At 39.7% G+C, this 14220-nt stretch overlaps 1 protein-coding gene across 1 annotated transcript in view; it reads right to left on the bottom strand.

Annotated features, from left to right (window-relative positions):
• Positions 1–1157: 1157 nt before the first annotated feature.
• LOC128874572 (voltage-dependent T-type calcium channel subunit alpha-1G) overlaps positions 1158–14220 on the bottom strand; it is a 98528-nt gene continuing 85465 nt past the window's right edge. Inside the window, exons 26-37 of the mRNA XM_054119410.1 lie at positions 13824–14170; positions 13277–13469; positions 13051–13200; positions 12095–12475; positions 11534–11726; positions 11067–11328; positions 10816–10946; positions 10559–10708; positions 9783–10075; positions 9085–9358; positions 8639–8895; positions 1158–8420 (exon numbers count right to left, since the gene is read on the bottom strand). Of these exons, the coding sequence (XP_053975385.1) occupies positions 7512–8420; positions 8639–8895; positions 9085–9358; positions 9783–10075; positions 10559–10708; positions 10816–10946; positions 11067–11328; positions 11534–11726; positions 12095–12475; positions 13051–13200; positions 13277–13469; positions 13824–14170 (3540 nt within the window). The 3' untranslated portion in view covers positions 1158–7511. The remainder of the gene's footprint in view (positions 8421–8638; positions 8896–9084; positions 9359–9782; positions 10076–10558; positions 10709–10815; positions 10947–11066; positions 11329–11533; positions 11727–12094; positions 12476–13050; positions 13201–13276; positions 13470–13823; positions 14171–14220) is intronic.

Raw genomic sequence — 14220 nt, 5'->3', positions numbered from 1 at the left:
TTCAACGCGTGGCATAATCCGATCGTAACTTTTCTCAAACGAATAACAAATTCTTCATTCTTCATTCGTTATTCAAAGATTTTGTCGTAGGAGTATTTTGCCCGTCTCTACGCGACAAGGCGTGCGCGCGCACGCACACATGTGCACGCGTAAATGTATATACACACACACAGAGCCGTGGGTGTATACAACCTTGATTCTCTTATATACTTTTTTTTTTTAATTCTTCTTTTGTTTAACTTCTTATTCGCGGAGAAGAGGTATTTCCCGCCGCTGTAGTGCGCACATAGATAATAGAATTTCTTATCGTTTTACATACTTTTTTTATCTGTCTCGACTAATGATACATGTGCAGCTGATCGGCGAATTCTGCGCGCGTGTTACACGATCATCCCGTGGCTAGAGTAAACTATAATTCGGAGATCAGTCGTCTAACGCTATCGAGCTATCGAGATTCGGTCGTGGTGCCGAAGAGACGCGCGCGTATGCGTATATTTTGTATATGTGTGTGATTATACCGATACACTGGAATCTAGGAGATCCGATTGAAAGGCCCGACAGACCTTTTGAAAATACACCACCGTGAAAGTATGCCTCGGGAACATTGACATCTTTCCTAAAGTTCGTTCGACCATTTAGTTATAATGTTATATCGTCGAAGCGGGAGATCGAATCTTGTATATTCATTTACGCTTCGGACCTTCCAAATGGATTAATTTCGACTATCCACGTTCACCGCGTTCAGGACAGCACGATCGATCAATCGAAAGGAAAGTCAGACGGATTTGTTTGCGGCAAAACGATTTAACGGATCAATTGAAACGAACCGACCATTCCACGGTATCAATTACCAGCTGTCTCGATATCAACAAGTCAACGAGTTACACAGAGAAACTATTACTACCAGCTAGTAATAGTTTTGTTACAGCTAGACGATTATCGAACGACCGAAGTTACATTTAATACAGGCAGCTGATGATCGATCCTAGAACGGGAACACGGATCGATCGATTCTCGCGATCGGTCGACCGATCGTTTCGACACTGTCGCGTGTCTCCGCTTACGCACCAGTCGCCTAGGCGCACAGCGCTCGTTTGACGCTTGGCAACCAGAAATGGGCGAAATTCTTATCTAAATTAATTGCTTCGAATAACGAATAACAGATGAACAACACTTTATTCGTTACATCCTCGATCAACTTTCAGAATGGATTATATTACAATGAATCGAACAAAAATTCAAGTACTCGAGTAGATGTTGAGACGAAGTCGCTCTGCGTTGATTTTATTCGTCATTCAACATTCGAATCAAATTTCGCCCGCCTCCGTTTGGCAACCTATAATCTTCGAGTCAACGAAAAAGGAGGCGCCGGTTGCTGTTGATTGTTTCGAAATGCGGACACCACCACCGCACGAAGGTTCGTCAACGTTCGTCAACGTTAGAAGGCATAGAGTTATTTACTTTATTATTATTTGTTATTTTTATTTATTTATTTATTTATTTATTTTTTTGTTGGATTTATTCCGACAATCGTTAAATATTACCGCACGCGGTAGTATCAAAATAAACCACACCGAGTGTAGAGTATGTAGAATATTCGTAAGTGTATGTATGTACAGTAGATCCTCCTATTATATGTATACGTATTGCCGGTGGAAGAGACGTATAGAGCGTTTCGGTATCTAAAGACTATAGTTAAGAGTAACTTTTCCTACGTTAGAGTCACGTCTAACATGATCGACCGTTTGAGATGTGACGATGGGACTGACGAGATTTGGTATCGACGCTAATGTTAACCATTCGATACCAAAGTACAGTAGATCCCTTCTAAAAATCGTCTGGTGATTCTCACCACTTTTTGAAACTGGTGTCTTGGAGCCAGTCTCGGCGTTAGGTTGCCACGGCTCCTTTGTAAGAAGCAGCGCAAAGGTTTATTTAGAGAAGTAAAAAATGGTAGATTTATAACAAAAATCGACCATTTTCTGCTTGTTTCGGTGATAAAGTAAATTTCATCCACCTCCATCTCTAAGCAACATAACCGAGACCTGACCGAGCGTCTCTTAGACAGGATTTACTGTACTTTTCCTACGTTATAGTCACGACAAACACGATTGACCGCTCCAGATGTAGCGATAGGACTGCTACTCGAACTATTCGATACCAAAGTAGTTAACAAGATATATCGAAAAGCTATCGAAATCTCCGACTCTCGGTATCGAGACTATTGTAAATCTATTTAAAATAAGAAAACAGTATTGAACTGGTACAATGAGCCAAAAATATTTGCCAGTCACTCCAGACCGCGGTTATTCTAAGGTACACGAGGATTGTCGATTATCAATTTGCGAAGCACAGGTGGAGATTCTTTTCTTAGGACAAACGTTGAAACGTCTCCTGATCACGAATCCGAGCATTTTTTTTGTTATCAATATCCGATATCAATATACTCTAAAAAGGGAAAACAAACATCTACGACTTCAAGTAATTACAAAATGTTTCATTTCTTATCTAACAAGTAATCAAGAGTGGATTCTGTTTTTTTTTTGTACTTATATAGATGGTATTTAGTTTTGATTTCAAGAAACATGGTTTTGAGATTTCTCTTCTGTACATTGTAGTCTTAATTGTAAATATATTTCAAATTAGTCGTAAGAACTCTATTATATAAATTCAATCGTTTTCCATTCCTTATCACCACGAGAAAATTTACGAATCTAACACTTATATTACGTTATAAACCATTGCTCAATAAAGAGAAACTGATCTGTATAGAAGAAGGCTTTTTATAGAAAAGTTAGGCTCTACGTTCTCGTAATTCGTAATAGTAACGGAAATTTTCAACCCCGATGCACTTAAAATTTACTCTTATTTTTAACAGTTTTAGTTATTAAAGTGTGCAAGTACAAGAATTCGCGAGTACTCTAATTTTATGTTATTTATTGTTATTTTAAGTACTTTCCTAATTTTAGATTTTGAGTTACTTAGTTCTGAAGAGGGCCCCAAGAAAGGGCCCAAAGAGTTAAAGTATTGAATTGACTCGTTGAAGGCTGTTTAAGTATGAATTGTAACGTGGCGTCACATTTTCTGGAGATCCACCGTTTCGATGTTTCTATAAACTTAGGGATACTTTCCAATCGAGCGAGTATAATTTACCTAAGCGCGATAAACCACAGACCTCACTCTCGCTTGACCAAGCAATTTCAACATTATTCAGAAAGCATCGAACGAATAACGATTCTATTGATACCCACATGTTCGATACTGTTTGACGTAAAACTATAATTATAATTGGTATCGATAGAATTCATCGAGCATCAATCCCATCGCTTCGAAAATAATTTTAACTACTGCGAAGCACACCATGTAATATTATAGATTGTCTCTCTGATTGTGGAACACGTTACACGTACCTACTGGTAACAGTGGTGAGGATAACCCCTCGATGATCTTAAACGATCATTTTCTAACTGCAGAACCCGAAGGATCTGAAGAGAAGTAATCAACTAAGGCAACCCTATTACGAGTGTCTAGAAGCATGTTTGGGTTCTTAGTGGTCTAGGGACTATTACTTTACAAACCACTCGAGTCTTCTATGGAAAGTTTATCGTTATCTCTTCCACCGACAATGTATATGTAGTATGGATGTGAATAAACCATGGTACAAACGTTGAAGCTTGATAGAACTCGTTGAAAAAAATCAGGAAGTGTAAGTAAACACGTGTTTGGAAATTTATAGTTTCGTAAGTAATCAGGTGTATAGTTTGGAACTCGATGGTTCTTTTTATAACTATACATACTGTGGGTCACGTAAAATGAGTCTCGCGAGTTAATGGAGGACAGATGAAATGCTCAAAAGGAGTACTGAAATAATCCACTATAAAGTATGTCTATTGCAAGTTCATCCAAGTGGAACCAAGCCTATCGAAGGTTTATCCCCACCATTCTGTTTGTTTAAAGTTTAGATTCTAAACCACTATTCCACAGTGTGAAGCTCAGATGTATAGTACTAACGGAGCACTGCAAAGTGTCAGCAGTTTTACTTTAGTACTGCTTGTGTACATCTAACTTGGTACTTATTAGTTCATGTTTGTTTTAGAATTGCTTCCAGGACTAAACATCTGTGCTCGATGTTATAGTTATTCCTCTCGCATGAATCACAGCTGGCGAAGTGGCATGGAACGGTCAATTGAGTTCGACCAAACTATAATTCTGGACAAGGTGATTTGTCGGGACATCAATCATTCTATGGCATGTGTCAGTGTTGATGATTAATTTTCATTGACATTTTTTGTAAACAAACAGCATTTTCCTTGGTAACAGTAGTTCGACTTTTAATTTTTCAAGATCAATCCAATATTTTTGTATAATTTTATGCGCCAATTACAGCTGCTATCGTTATTAATTAATAAAGAAAATTGACCGAGTGATAAAATAGTTGAAAAGTTTACTTTATAAGATAGTAACTACAAAATTAGAGATCAAATATAATCCAAATAAAAATGTACTATAACAATTAATTTCCAAATTATTACTTCTCTTTATAAATTATTATTTTAATGCAATAATTATCATTCTATTTCTTCCCTTCAATTTTGAAGAAATTAGCGAGAAGTACACAATTTTTATTAAATTACCAATTAAAACTTTTCAAACCAAGTTAATTTAACATTTTAGATTTCTCTAGTTTCTTGTGTTTCTAACGAGTTGTGAATGTACCAATACCAAGCATGATCCAATTGATAGGTATAATGTAATAATGTCTCGGTAAGTCTGAAATCGTGCAAGTCACTACACGTAACCATATGCATGGAGTATGTTTAGAAAGCATAGAATGAGAGATAGATGCTGTGCATTTTATGCTGAATCTGCTCGTGGGATTATTCAGAGACCCTGTCTTAAACACAAGTGTTCTCTTGAATGAACAAATATAGTAATGCTGGAAAAACAGTGGAGGCAAACATGGTGAAGCAATTAAGTGTCGAGAGTTCAAGTCCCAGAGACAAAAGCTATACACTTTACATACACTAGCATGCTAAGCCCCTGAGTACACCAAGGTATCGATTAAGTGTGCTTCGAGTACTTCACCATTCATACAGGAAGTTTCACGAAATGTAAGCGTAATTTCAAGACTAAATTCAATATGCAAAAAATAATCATACGAATATCTAACCTTCGAATTATTAGAATTTCTGATTATTCGTGTCTCAACAGAAGATGTTGGAAACTAGTAATGTTAGTAAGAATAGTATCAAAAAAGTGTTTAAAAATAATTATAGCAATAGAATTTCGCTGTCTCTGCTTGGAATTAGAATTAACGACGTACTAAAAATTTGTTTCGTTACTTTTGTGCGCTGAATTCGATCTTGGAATTACGTTCGCAATTCATAAAACACTCTTGTATATATAGAAATCGGTGTCGAAGCGGAAACTTGCGAGAATAGAATCGGTTAGACAGCCATGTGGTAGCGATTTCGAGAACTAACACCGTCAAATTTTACCCAACGAACTAAAAAGCTGCGCGCTTACGAAGTTATTAATTTTCAGACACATGTTTACTAAGGCTTTCACGTTCCTCCGAACGAATTCTACCGATCCCTAAGGTTTGTACCTACGGTCCGTTTACACACGGTATTATATTACACGTTTTTGTGTCTCTCTTACTCCTTACCCAGAGGCTTATACACGTGTCTTCGTTTTTCTTAAAAAATTAGCTACGTTTCTAATTGTTGCTTCTCCTTGTTGTTGTTGTTGTTGTTGTTGCTGTTGTTTCTTTGTCGCTGTTTTCACTGATGTTCTGTTTTGCCATTATAGGAAATACACTACGATTAAAGTATATCACAGATGTTAACGAGAAGAACGTTCTAGAACGCGTTTAAATGAAACGAAGAGGAAAGAGAGAGCATTTCCACGATTGTTCGTCGCCGCAGGATTATCCGGAAGTACACGGCAGCTGGCTCGACATAGCTTTCCACGAGAACTCGTCGAACGTAACCAATTGACATGGAGATAAGATTGTACGAGTTTCAATTTGTATTAAAGATTATCACAACGTGTCGGATTAGTCTTAAGGTTCTAATCACATTTACCTCGAACTCGGCTAGATGTACAGTGGTAGCGAAAGAGACAAAAATACCATTATAATCGACTGAGCTGTCCCAACTGGCTGTTATTACTTCAGCCAATCGTAACAGTGTTTGTTCAGCCTTCCCATCCACCCCCTCAACCCTTTCTCTCGACTGTACGTTGGTTCTGAAAATACTCGATACGAAGGTACGTCTTACGTCTAGTGTTTTTTTTAACGATTCATCAGTTTTTTTTTTTAATCTTCTTTACAGCTAAATCTTCCGTTGCGAAGATGGCTACGCTACGTTTATTCCGAAAGTTCTTTCTCTTTTTTTTATCTAGATTTTTTCTGGCACTTCGGTAAACGACCGTTTTCATCATGTTTGTTCTTTTTTTTTTTTTTTTGTTTTGGCACCTTTCGTTTCTCCGTCGAGAGCTACCACGATCCGCCGCGGCTCTCGAAACTCTCCTGCGAACGACACGCGTTAATTTTCACGAGCTGGAGAAAAAGGAAAGGCGAGAAAGTGTGGTCCGATTAATTGCAATTGTCGCGTAGACTCGACAGATTCTACCTAAGAGCTACTATATCGTCTAATTTTATCTGCTTCGAGCTGTTTCGATGCTTGGACACTAAGAAGCTGTTCACTTGAGAGCTCTGTAATTTTGCCTATGACGAAGGATAAAGCAATTAAGAATGAAGTATTAAACAGTTAAGAATTAAACGCGCTATACCAATGTGCTTCTTTACTACCTTCAAAATAATAAATATTGATTTCACCCACTGTATACCTTAATTGCTTTTATCCTTTATCACAAACAAAGATACAAAACACCCAAGTAAAAATTGCAAAGTGTCCGAAGCATCGAAGCCGCTCGCTACACATCTTCGTCCTACCAATTCCTACGAATCGACTTCCACGACGTTTCGTAACGTTTCGGAACGTAAAACCAGTTCCGCTGGCAATAATAGATTGTCATAGGTTTTTTTTTTTTTTTTAAGTGCGTTATACTTGCGTTTATCGCGAGCGCGCTTTCATTAGTTTATCATTACTCGAGCTACGGAGCTGCCCGCGATCGAATTGTAATCGTTAGTATAATTATTACTCCCGCAGTTCCCGCAATTTCACGTTCGTAAACGGGTTCGCGTGTTGTTATACCTCCCCCATCACCCTAAAGTTCCCTACTTTTTTTGTAAATTCTCGGCGGTATCTTCCTTTCCTCCTTTCATTTTGGCAAGTTCACGGCGACGAAGTGAATAGAATATAACGACTATATTGTCATGCACTACAGTCTTTCTTAGAGCCCAGCAGTTGAACCCTCGCAGCACTCTCCATGGTACTTCGCCGTGGATACCATGGTCGGCTAGCAGTTGCATAAAAATTTATACTTTTTTGTTTATTTTTTTTTTTTCAGGAAAGGGGATGATTCTTGGTTAATCGTCCACGTGATTAAGAGGGATCCGACGGTCCACCGGTGGACGGTCTCTCGGGCCTGTTTTCCCCGGTCACTTCCGTCGCGTCGGTGTCCTCGCGCACCTCGGTCACCGAGAGGACCATCGTCGTCGATACGTCCGGTGTCTCGTCGCTGTGCATCCTTCTGCGATGATTGTTGCTACTCGCCGAGTCGGTGTCGTCGACGTATATTCTCACATCCGAGCCAATGGTGGCGCAGACTCCTTCTGGAACGAAGAGGACGGCGCTACCGCTTCTACTTCCGCTTCTGCTGCCGCTTCTGCTACCGCTTCTGCTTCCGCTTCTGCTGCCGTTGCCGCTTCCGCTGCCGCTACCGCTTCCACTCGTGTTCGCGATCATGCTGTCGCTCATATTGCTACTAGACATCGGCAACGCCTCTTCGGACCTCTCCTCGGCAACGTAAATGCGCCCGTAACTTCCGGTCCGCGTCGTTGGTCCTTGCTGATCGGCCACGCCGCTCGACACCGCCGCCGAGCTTCCGCTCTTCAGCTTGGGCGGTCTCCTTTCGTTTATAACGGACTGCACGTCGAGATCGTCCATCGGTGGCGCGGATACCCGTCTCTCGTCTTTCGCCTTCGAATCCTCCATCTTCGAGCCGCTCCTCGACGCCTCGCAGACGCTCGTCACGCTTGACGTCTTCGAGGCGTTTCCGGCGGTGCTTGCGGTGACGTACGTGTCGGACTGTGACTGCGTATCGCTCGATGCTCTGCGACTTAACGTTGCCTTGGACGGGTAAATGATGGCCGTTGGCAGAAGGTAACGATCGCTGCACAATTTAGGACAGGTTAGACCGGTAACCGACCCGGCCGGAGTCATGGGCGAGGAGTTCGCTGGTGTTCTATACACGCTCAGCAGGGACTTGTTCTCTGGGCCGTCGCTGGTTGCCTGCGAATACGAATCATTCTTTTATTTGGAGCAAAAGTTTGGTAACAGATGAAGATTCTATAATATATGTACAGTGAAGTTTCGTTAAATGCACAAATTTCTTCACGATAAATGCACAGGAACCATCCCCACCACTAGGCGGTATACCCCTTGAGGGGTCCAGAACTTCGATCGGTGAGTAGCGTGAGTCGTTTTCATTTTTAGTTAGAATGATTTACCTGTAACCGTTGACGTTGCACATGATTAAGATCACGACTCGCCGAGCCGTAGCTGTGTTGCGAGATAATTCGAGGCACGCTTAGGTTGCTCACAGGCTTCTCGAAAACTTCGGCGACTTCGAAATGCATCGGCAGTAACGATCTTCTTTGTTGATGCCCCGAATGAAATGTTTGTCGACGCTTTGACTTGAACTTGGACGGTCTCGAACTGGGACGATGATACGAGCTGCGACGCGATAGTGACGCAGAAGACCCATCTGAAACGTATTTAGAACGTGGCATTTTTAAAATAGCATAAACCAAACCGTTCCTCAATTTTTTAACATTTTACACATTAGAATAGTATACAATTTTCATTTTTGACATAAATATGCACCGGGTTAATTAAGCGCAAAGGGTTAATACGTTGAAAAGTATGGTATGTTTATATTTAATGGTAAACGCACCCTCTGCACTTCTCTCTCGTGGTGGATTGTAAATGAAATTCGCCGGCAAGGAACGAACTTTGGCGAGGCCAGGCCTGGTAACTGGAATCTTCTCGTTTGTCACTAAAATGGATTCTCGTTCCCTGACGTCGTCGTCCTCTCCTTCGCCATCATCGCTGTCCCCGTCTCTCTTCACAACATCATCGTCGTCCTCTTCCTCCACCTCCAAGAGCTCCTCTTGCTCCGCGGCCAATTCTCTTTCCAGTTGCGTTTCCATGTCGAGCTCGTCCTCCATCTAGCGTATCAATTTCAAATCGAATGAAGCAGTTTCAAAATTATATGACGAGTGCAACAACCTTGCTATTAGATGTTAAAGAGGTGTTAAAGAGGTTTTGGTTCAATGACTGAAAAATAAACGATTTTCTAGAATTTTGTTGTTGAAACGGTAAAGAATATTAAAACAAAATTTTACCATGACATTAACACCGCGCCGCAAAGTGTGTCGCACTCAACATAGGTCGTTGTTTTTGTAAGATATTTTTAAATATAAAAATTGCCACATATGCAGTAAGAAACGTTCTTTCCAAGACTCTCAAACCTATTACCGGAAAATTGTCTGTTTGTCCAGAAGAAATTGTCAAATGTGTACCTCTTTCGGGCCGTCTTAGATATGCTTACCCTTCGTATCACTAATGGGACTAATTTTCAATAAACCTTACCTGTTTGTGACTTTCCTCGAGGTGTTTCATGAGTACGGCAACGACGACGTTCACGAGAACAAACTGCGCCATCAAGACGAAAATGACAAAAAAAATCGGGGCGATGATGGTGCTCACGCAGCAATTTTTCACGCAGTCCGCTGCCTCGTCGCAGTCGTCTCTTAAAGTGTCTTTCATGATGCCGTTCCAATTGTCACCTGTTGCGACTCGAAAGAGCGTCAGAAACGCCATACCGAAATTACTGAAGTGAGCGTGCTCGCCGAGTCCTTGACAAGGCATTTCGTCGTTACATTCTGGAACGAAGTAGCGCGTATTAATGGAAACAGTCGAGGCAAACTTTTTTTTACAAAATATTACGAATAATCAGAATCGTATATAAATTAACAAGTTCCATTTTAATCAAGAAAATATTCTTAATTAGTCGGATACTTGTAAGACTAGATTGTCGCACACGTTCATGGATATTCATTATAGATTCATATGTACAGTGAACGCAAATTCAACTGGTTCAAAATTATCACTTCTTATTAAGAATGATATTTTTATATTTTGCAAAACCACTTATTTATTCAGAAGCAAGAGTTTCTAATAATAGAGTTAATAATAATACGAGTTTTCAAACAAAATATACTTACTTATGTCTTGTAAAATACAAAAATATAATTTTTAAATTTCCTCTAATGGAAATGAAGATTATAAATATGTATAATTAGATATTGGAATTTAACTAATTCTGAATTTAAATGATAATCGTGTGGTATGCATGTGGCACTTACCTAAACGACCAAAGAGTTCCACCCCAAGAGCTGCGAAGATGAAGAAAAGCAGAAAAAATAGTAGACCTAAATTCCCGACCTGAGGCAATGCCTGCATTACCGTGTCGAGAAGGGCTCGTATTCCTTTTGCCATTTTCAACAACTTCAGAACTGTGGGAAAAGACCATTCCTTAATTAAATAAACACATTTAAAATTCTACCATAAAGTGTCTACACTTGATCGTAGAATACATTCCGAATTAATTCATCCAACCTACCTCTAGCAATTCGAAGGACTCGCATAACGCGAATTATGGTTGGATTAATGGGAATGATTTTCGACTCAACTTCTTCGAGAACAATGCCAACTACCGATAGTATTACGATTCCTACGTCTAACTGATTCCATCTGAAACGAATATCGAATAAAATATTATTAAATAGCGAATATCAAGTAAATATATATATTTTATCGATAGACATCGTTTCTTGTCGTTGTGAAACGACGGAATAGTAGAATATCCCTTACTTGTCTTTAAGATAAAGGTGCAGACCCAAAGCAAGAAGCTTCATGAAGGATTCGAGGATGAAGACTGCAGTAAAGAAATAATTAAATATCTTTAGAGCGTAAGTCAAAGCTTTCGGCATCATGTAAAACTCTAACGCCATTGTTACAACATTCAGGCCGATTACCGCAGCGATTGCTAGGTCAAAGTACTTAGACGTCACGACGTTGTGAACGAACAGCCTGGATTTCGAGTAATTCGTGTAATAAGGTGGCTCGTGCATCTCTAAAACAAGCATGGCGAACGGTTAAAAGAACATTTGAAAAACATTCACATTTCACAGTTTAAGTGGATTTCTTCTGTCTGGTGACGTCGATCAGAAATTACTTTAACGGTGTTAAATTTTTCAAGTGGTTGACAACAAATTTTGTATCGTTCAATTCTCCATTATTCTGTTATCGCGTGTAAGCGGTACGCGAAACTTTCTTACTTCGTCGTTTCTTTTCCATCTGTAAGGCCCGTTTGGCAGCCCGTCGCACGCGCTCCTCTTTCTCTTGTTCTTCGCGACATCTGTGAAAATTTTCCACCACAACCCCTACGAACATATTAAGCACGAAGAAACCGACCAGTAGGATGAAAGCTATGAAGTACAACAACCGCCACTCCGAGTAATTCTCGACTGGCTGCAACAAAAGGAAACGGAACACTTTATATTTGCTATATTTTTATTTTTAAACTAGATATTTTCACGTACACAGATAAAGAATATAAATTTAAATTTAAAGTATGTTTCGTCTTTTAAATATTGTATCGTGTATATTTTATTTTCGATGTTCTATGTATTTATGCGTTTGTTCGCATCCTTGTATATTTTCGCCTATTTACATTTGTCTTAAATGCATAGGCATCTGCAATCCAATTATAACTATAACTAAATGTTGATCCAATGTCACTCCGATGTTAGCGAAGTGCATAACATTTTCCACAAACCTAAGGACACTGAAACGTAGTATTTAATTGATATGGCTGTACTAAAGGTTTAATTAATTACCTGTTGATCGACACCAACGGCGTCCAACCCGGTATACATGATGTTCACCCATCCATCCCGCGACGAGAGCACGAACAGCGACATCAAAGCTTTACCGAGGTCGTCGAAATTATACTTTCTATTCAGCCAAACGTTACGTTTGTCAGCTAGGCAGTCCGTCTTATTGCGCACATTTTTTATGTCAGGCCCCTCGCAATAATAAAAGGCACCCTTAAAGAGCTGCACGCCCAAGATACCGAAGATTACGAAAAAAGTACAGCATATCAAAACGATGTTGCCGATAGGTCGTAAAGAGGATAACAATGTCTGAACAACAAGCTTCAAACCAGGAGCTCGATTAATAACTCGTAACGGTCTCAGCGACCTTAAAAGTCTAAAAACCTGCAAAGCAACGATTAACGAATCATGAAGATGACGGTGATGTTCATTAAAAGTAGGAAAATACTTTTAATTATTTAAAAAGAAGAGATTGAATTCGACGCAAGGACCAGAACTATGTAGTAAATATTGATGATGCGAGTAGATCAAAATCAAAATAAATTGGTCGGTGGTTTTTCGTTAATAATTCAAAAATGAAGACCATCCGACATTTTTGCAAAGGAAATTGTGGTTCAGAACTGTCTCAGCTACCCCTTATTTCCGGTTCTTATACCAATTCTGGGATATCGTGTATACTCTGTATAATAATTTATCTGTTGTCTCGAACAGTTACTTAATATTGATCCAAACATAGTTGACACCAAAATGCCAAGTACGAACTCAGAGTATTTCTTTGAATTTACTACAATAAAAATTACTATGTCTATGGCCCATATTCTTACAAAAACGTTACTCGTTTTAGTAGTTCTTTATCCAATGCAATAGCTGTTTACCCCACTTTCAACTGACCTATGGTCGAATTTCGTAACTTGAAAGTTATTGCAAACCATAAACAACAAATAGTTGAAGCGTCGTACCCTCAGTATTCCAAATATCCTCGGACTACTCGACGAAAGTAGAGACATCGATAAGTCGATAATGGAAATGATCACGAGAACTCCGTCCATAATGTTCCACCCAGAAGTAAAGTAAGCGTCCGAGCCGTAAAGCATTCCAGATGCGACGACCTATTGTAAAGTTGAACCATTTTAGAAACTAATTATGTAGGCATCGAAAGAAGAAATTTGAATTGTGATAGGGCACCTTAATGAACATCTCGATGGCAAATACTCCGGTGAAAACGTAGTTCGCGCTCGCTAAAAAAAGTCTTTCCCCGCTGTCTGGTGGTATGTTCGGCCGTTCCATTGCCAATGTTATGCAATTAAGACCAATGAAAAAGAGGACCACGTTGTCGAACCATCTCTGATCGACCAGCCATCGACACAAAACGCGAAACCTGAAATACAAGCAGTACATCAGTTTCCATCTGTCAGAGACGCAAAGATGAGGAATCGTTTAGATCTAGAGATTAAAATAAGATATTGTATATAGACTCGTTATAATAGAGATCACGTTGAGAATGATGGATAAATATTTTTACTTAAACTGTAGTTATAAACGATCGAGTATGAAAGCACAAAATTAATTTGTACACCTAATACGCGTATCTCCAAATAAAAACAAAAGCATTTTATCCAGCGCTGTATGTCCATAATTAATCGGTGTCTGTGATTAGTGTTACCAAGACAAAGCTATTCAAGAAAACATTGCTCATATTTTTTTACTAATTATATAACTTTATCGAACATACCTGTTAGTCAGAGGAAAGAGATAGAGCGAATAGTCGTCGCGCTCTTTAAGGCAACCTTTAGGTTCAAAAAACATGAAGATCTTTTTAATTCTCTCGATGCTACTCGCGCTTCCGTGACCGTTCAACGGTGGCGCCTGTTCGTCCGTGCGTGGATTGTCGTCTTCTTGATCGGGAAGTTGCTTAATTCTGGGCAGTGGACCGGTCTCCATTGACAAATTGTTAATTGTACGTGCCGTTGAGCATTGCACGGGCACCTCGTCCACAGCTAGGCTCTTTCTCGTCGGCGACTGAACGTTTTCGTATCCGCGCAGCGAGTTTCTACGCGAGAGATCGCCGATCCAACGCATCTTGAACACATATTCCTCCCATTACACTCACGTATCAATAATATACTCGA

The sequence above is a fragment of the Hylaeus volcanicus genome, chromosome 4, assembly GCF_026283585.1.
Source record: "Hylaeus volcanicus isolate JK05 chromosome 4, UHH_iyHylVolc1.0_haploid, whole genome shotgun sequence".
Taxonomy (NCBI): Eukaryota; Metazoa; Arthropoda; class Insecta; order Hymenoptera; family Colletidae; genus Hylaeus; species Hylaeus volcanicus.
This window is presented reverse-complemented; position numbering and strand designations above follow the sequence as displayed.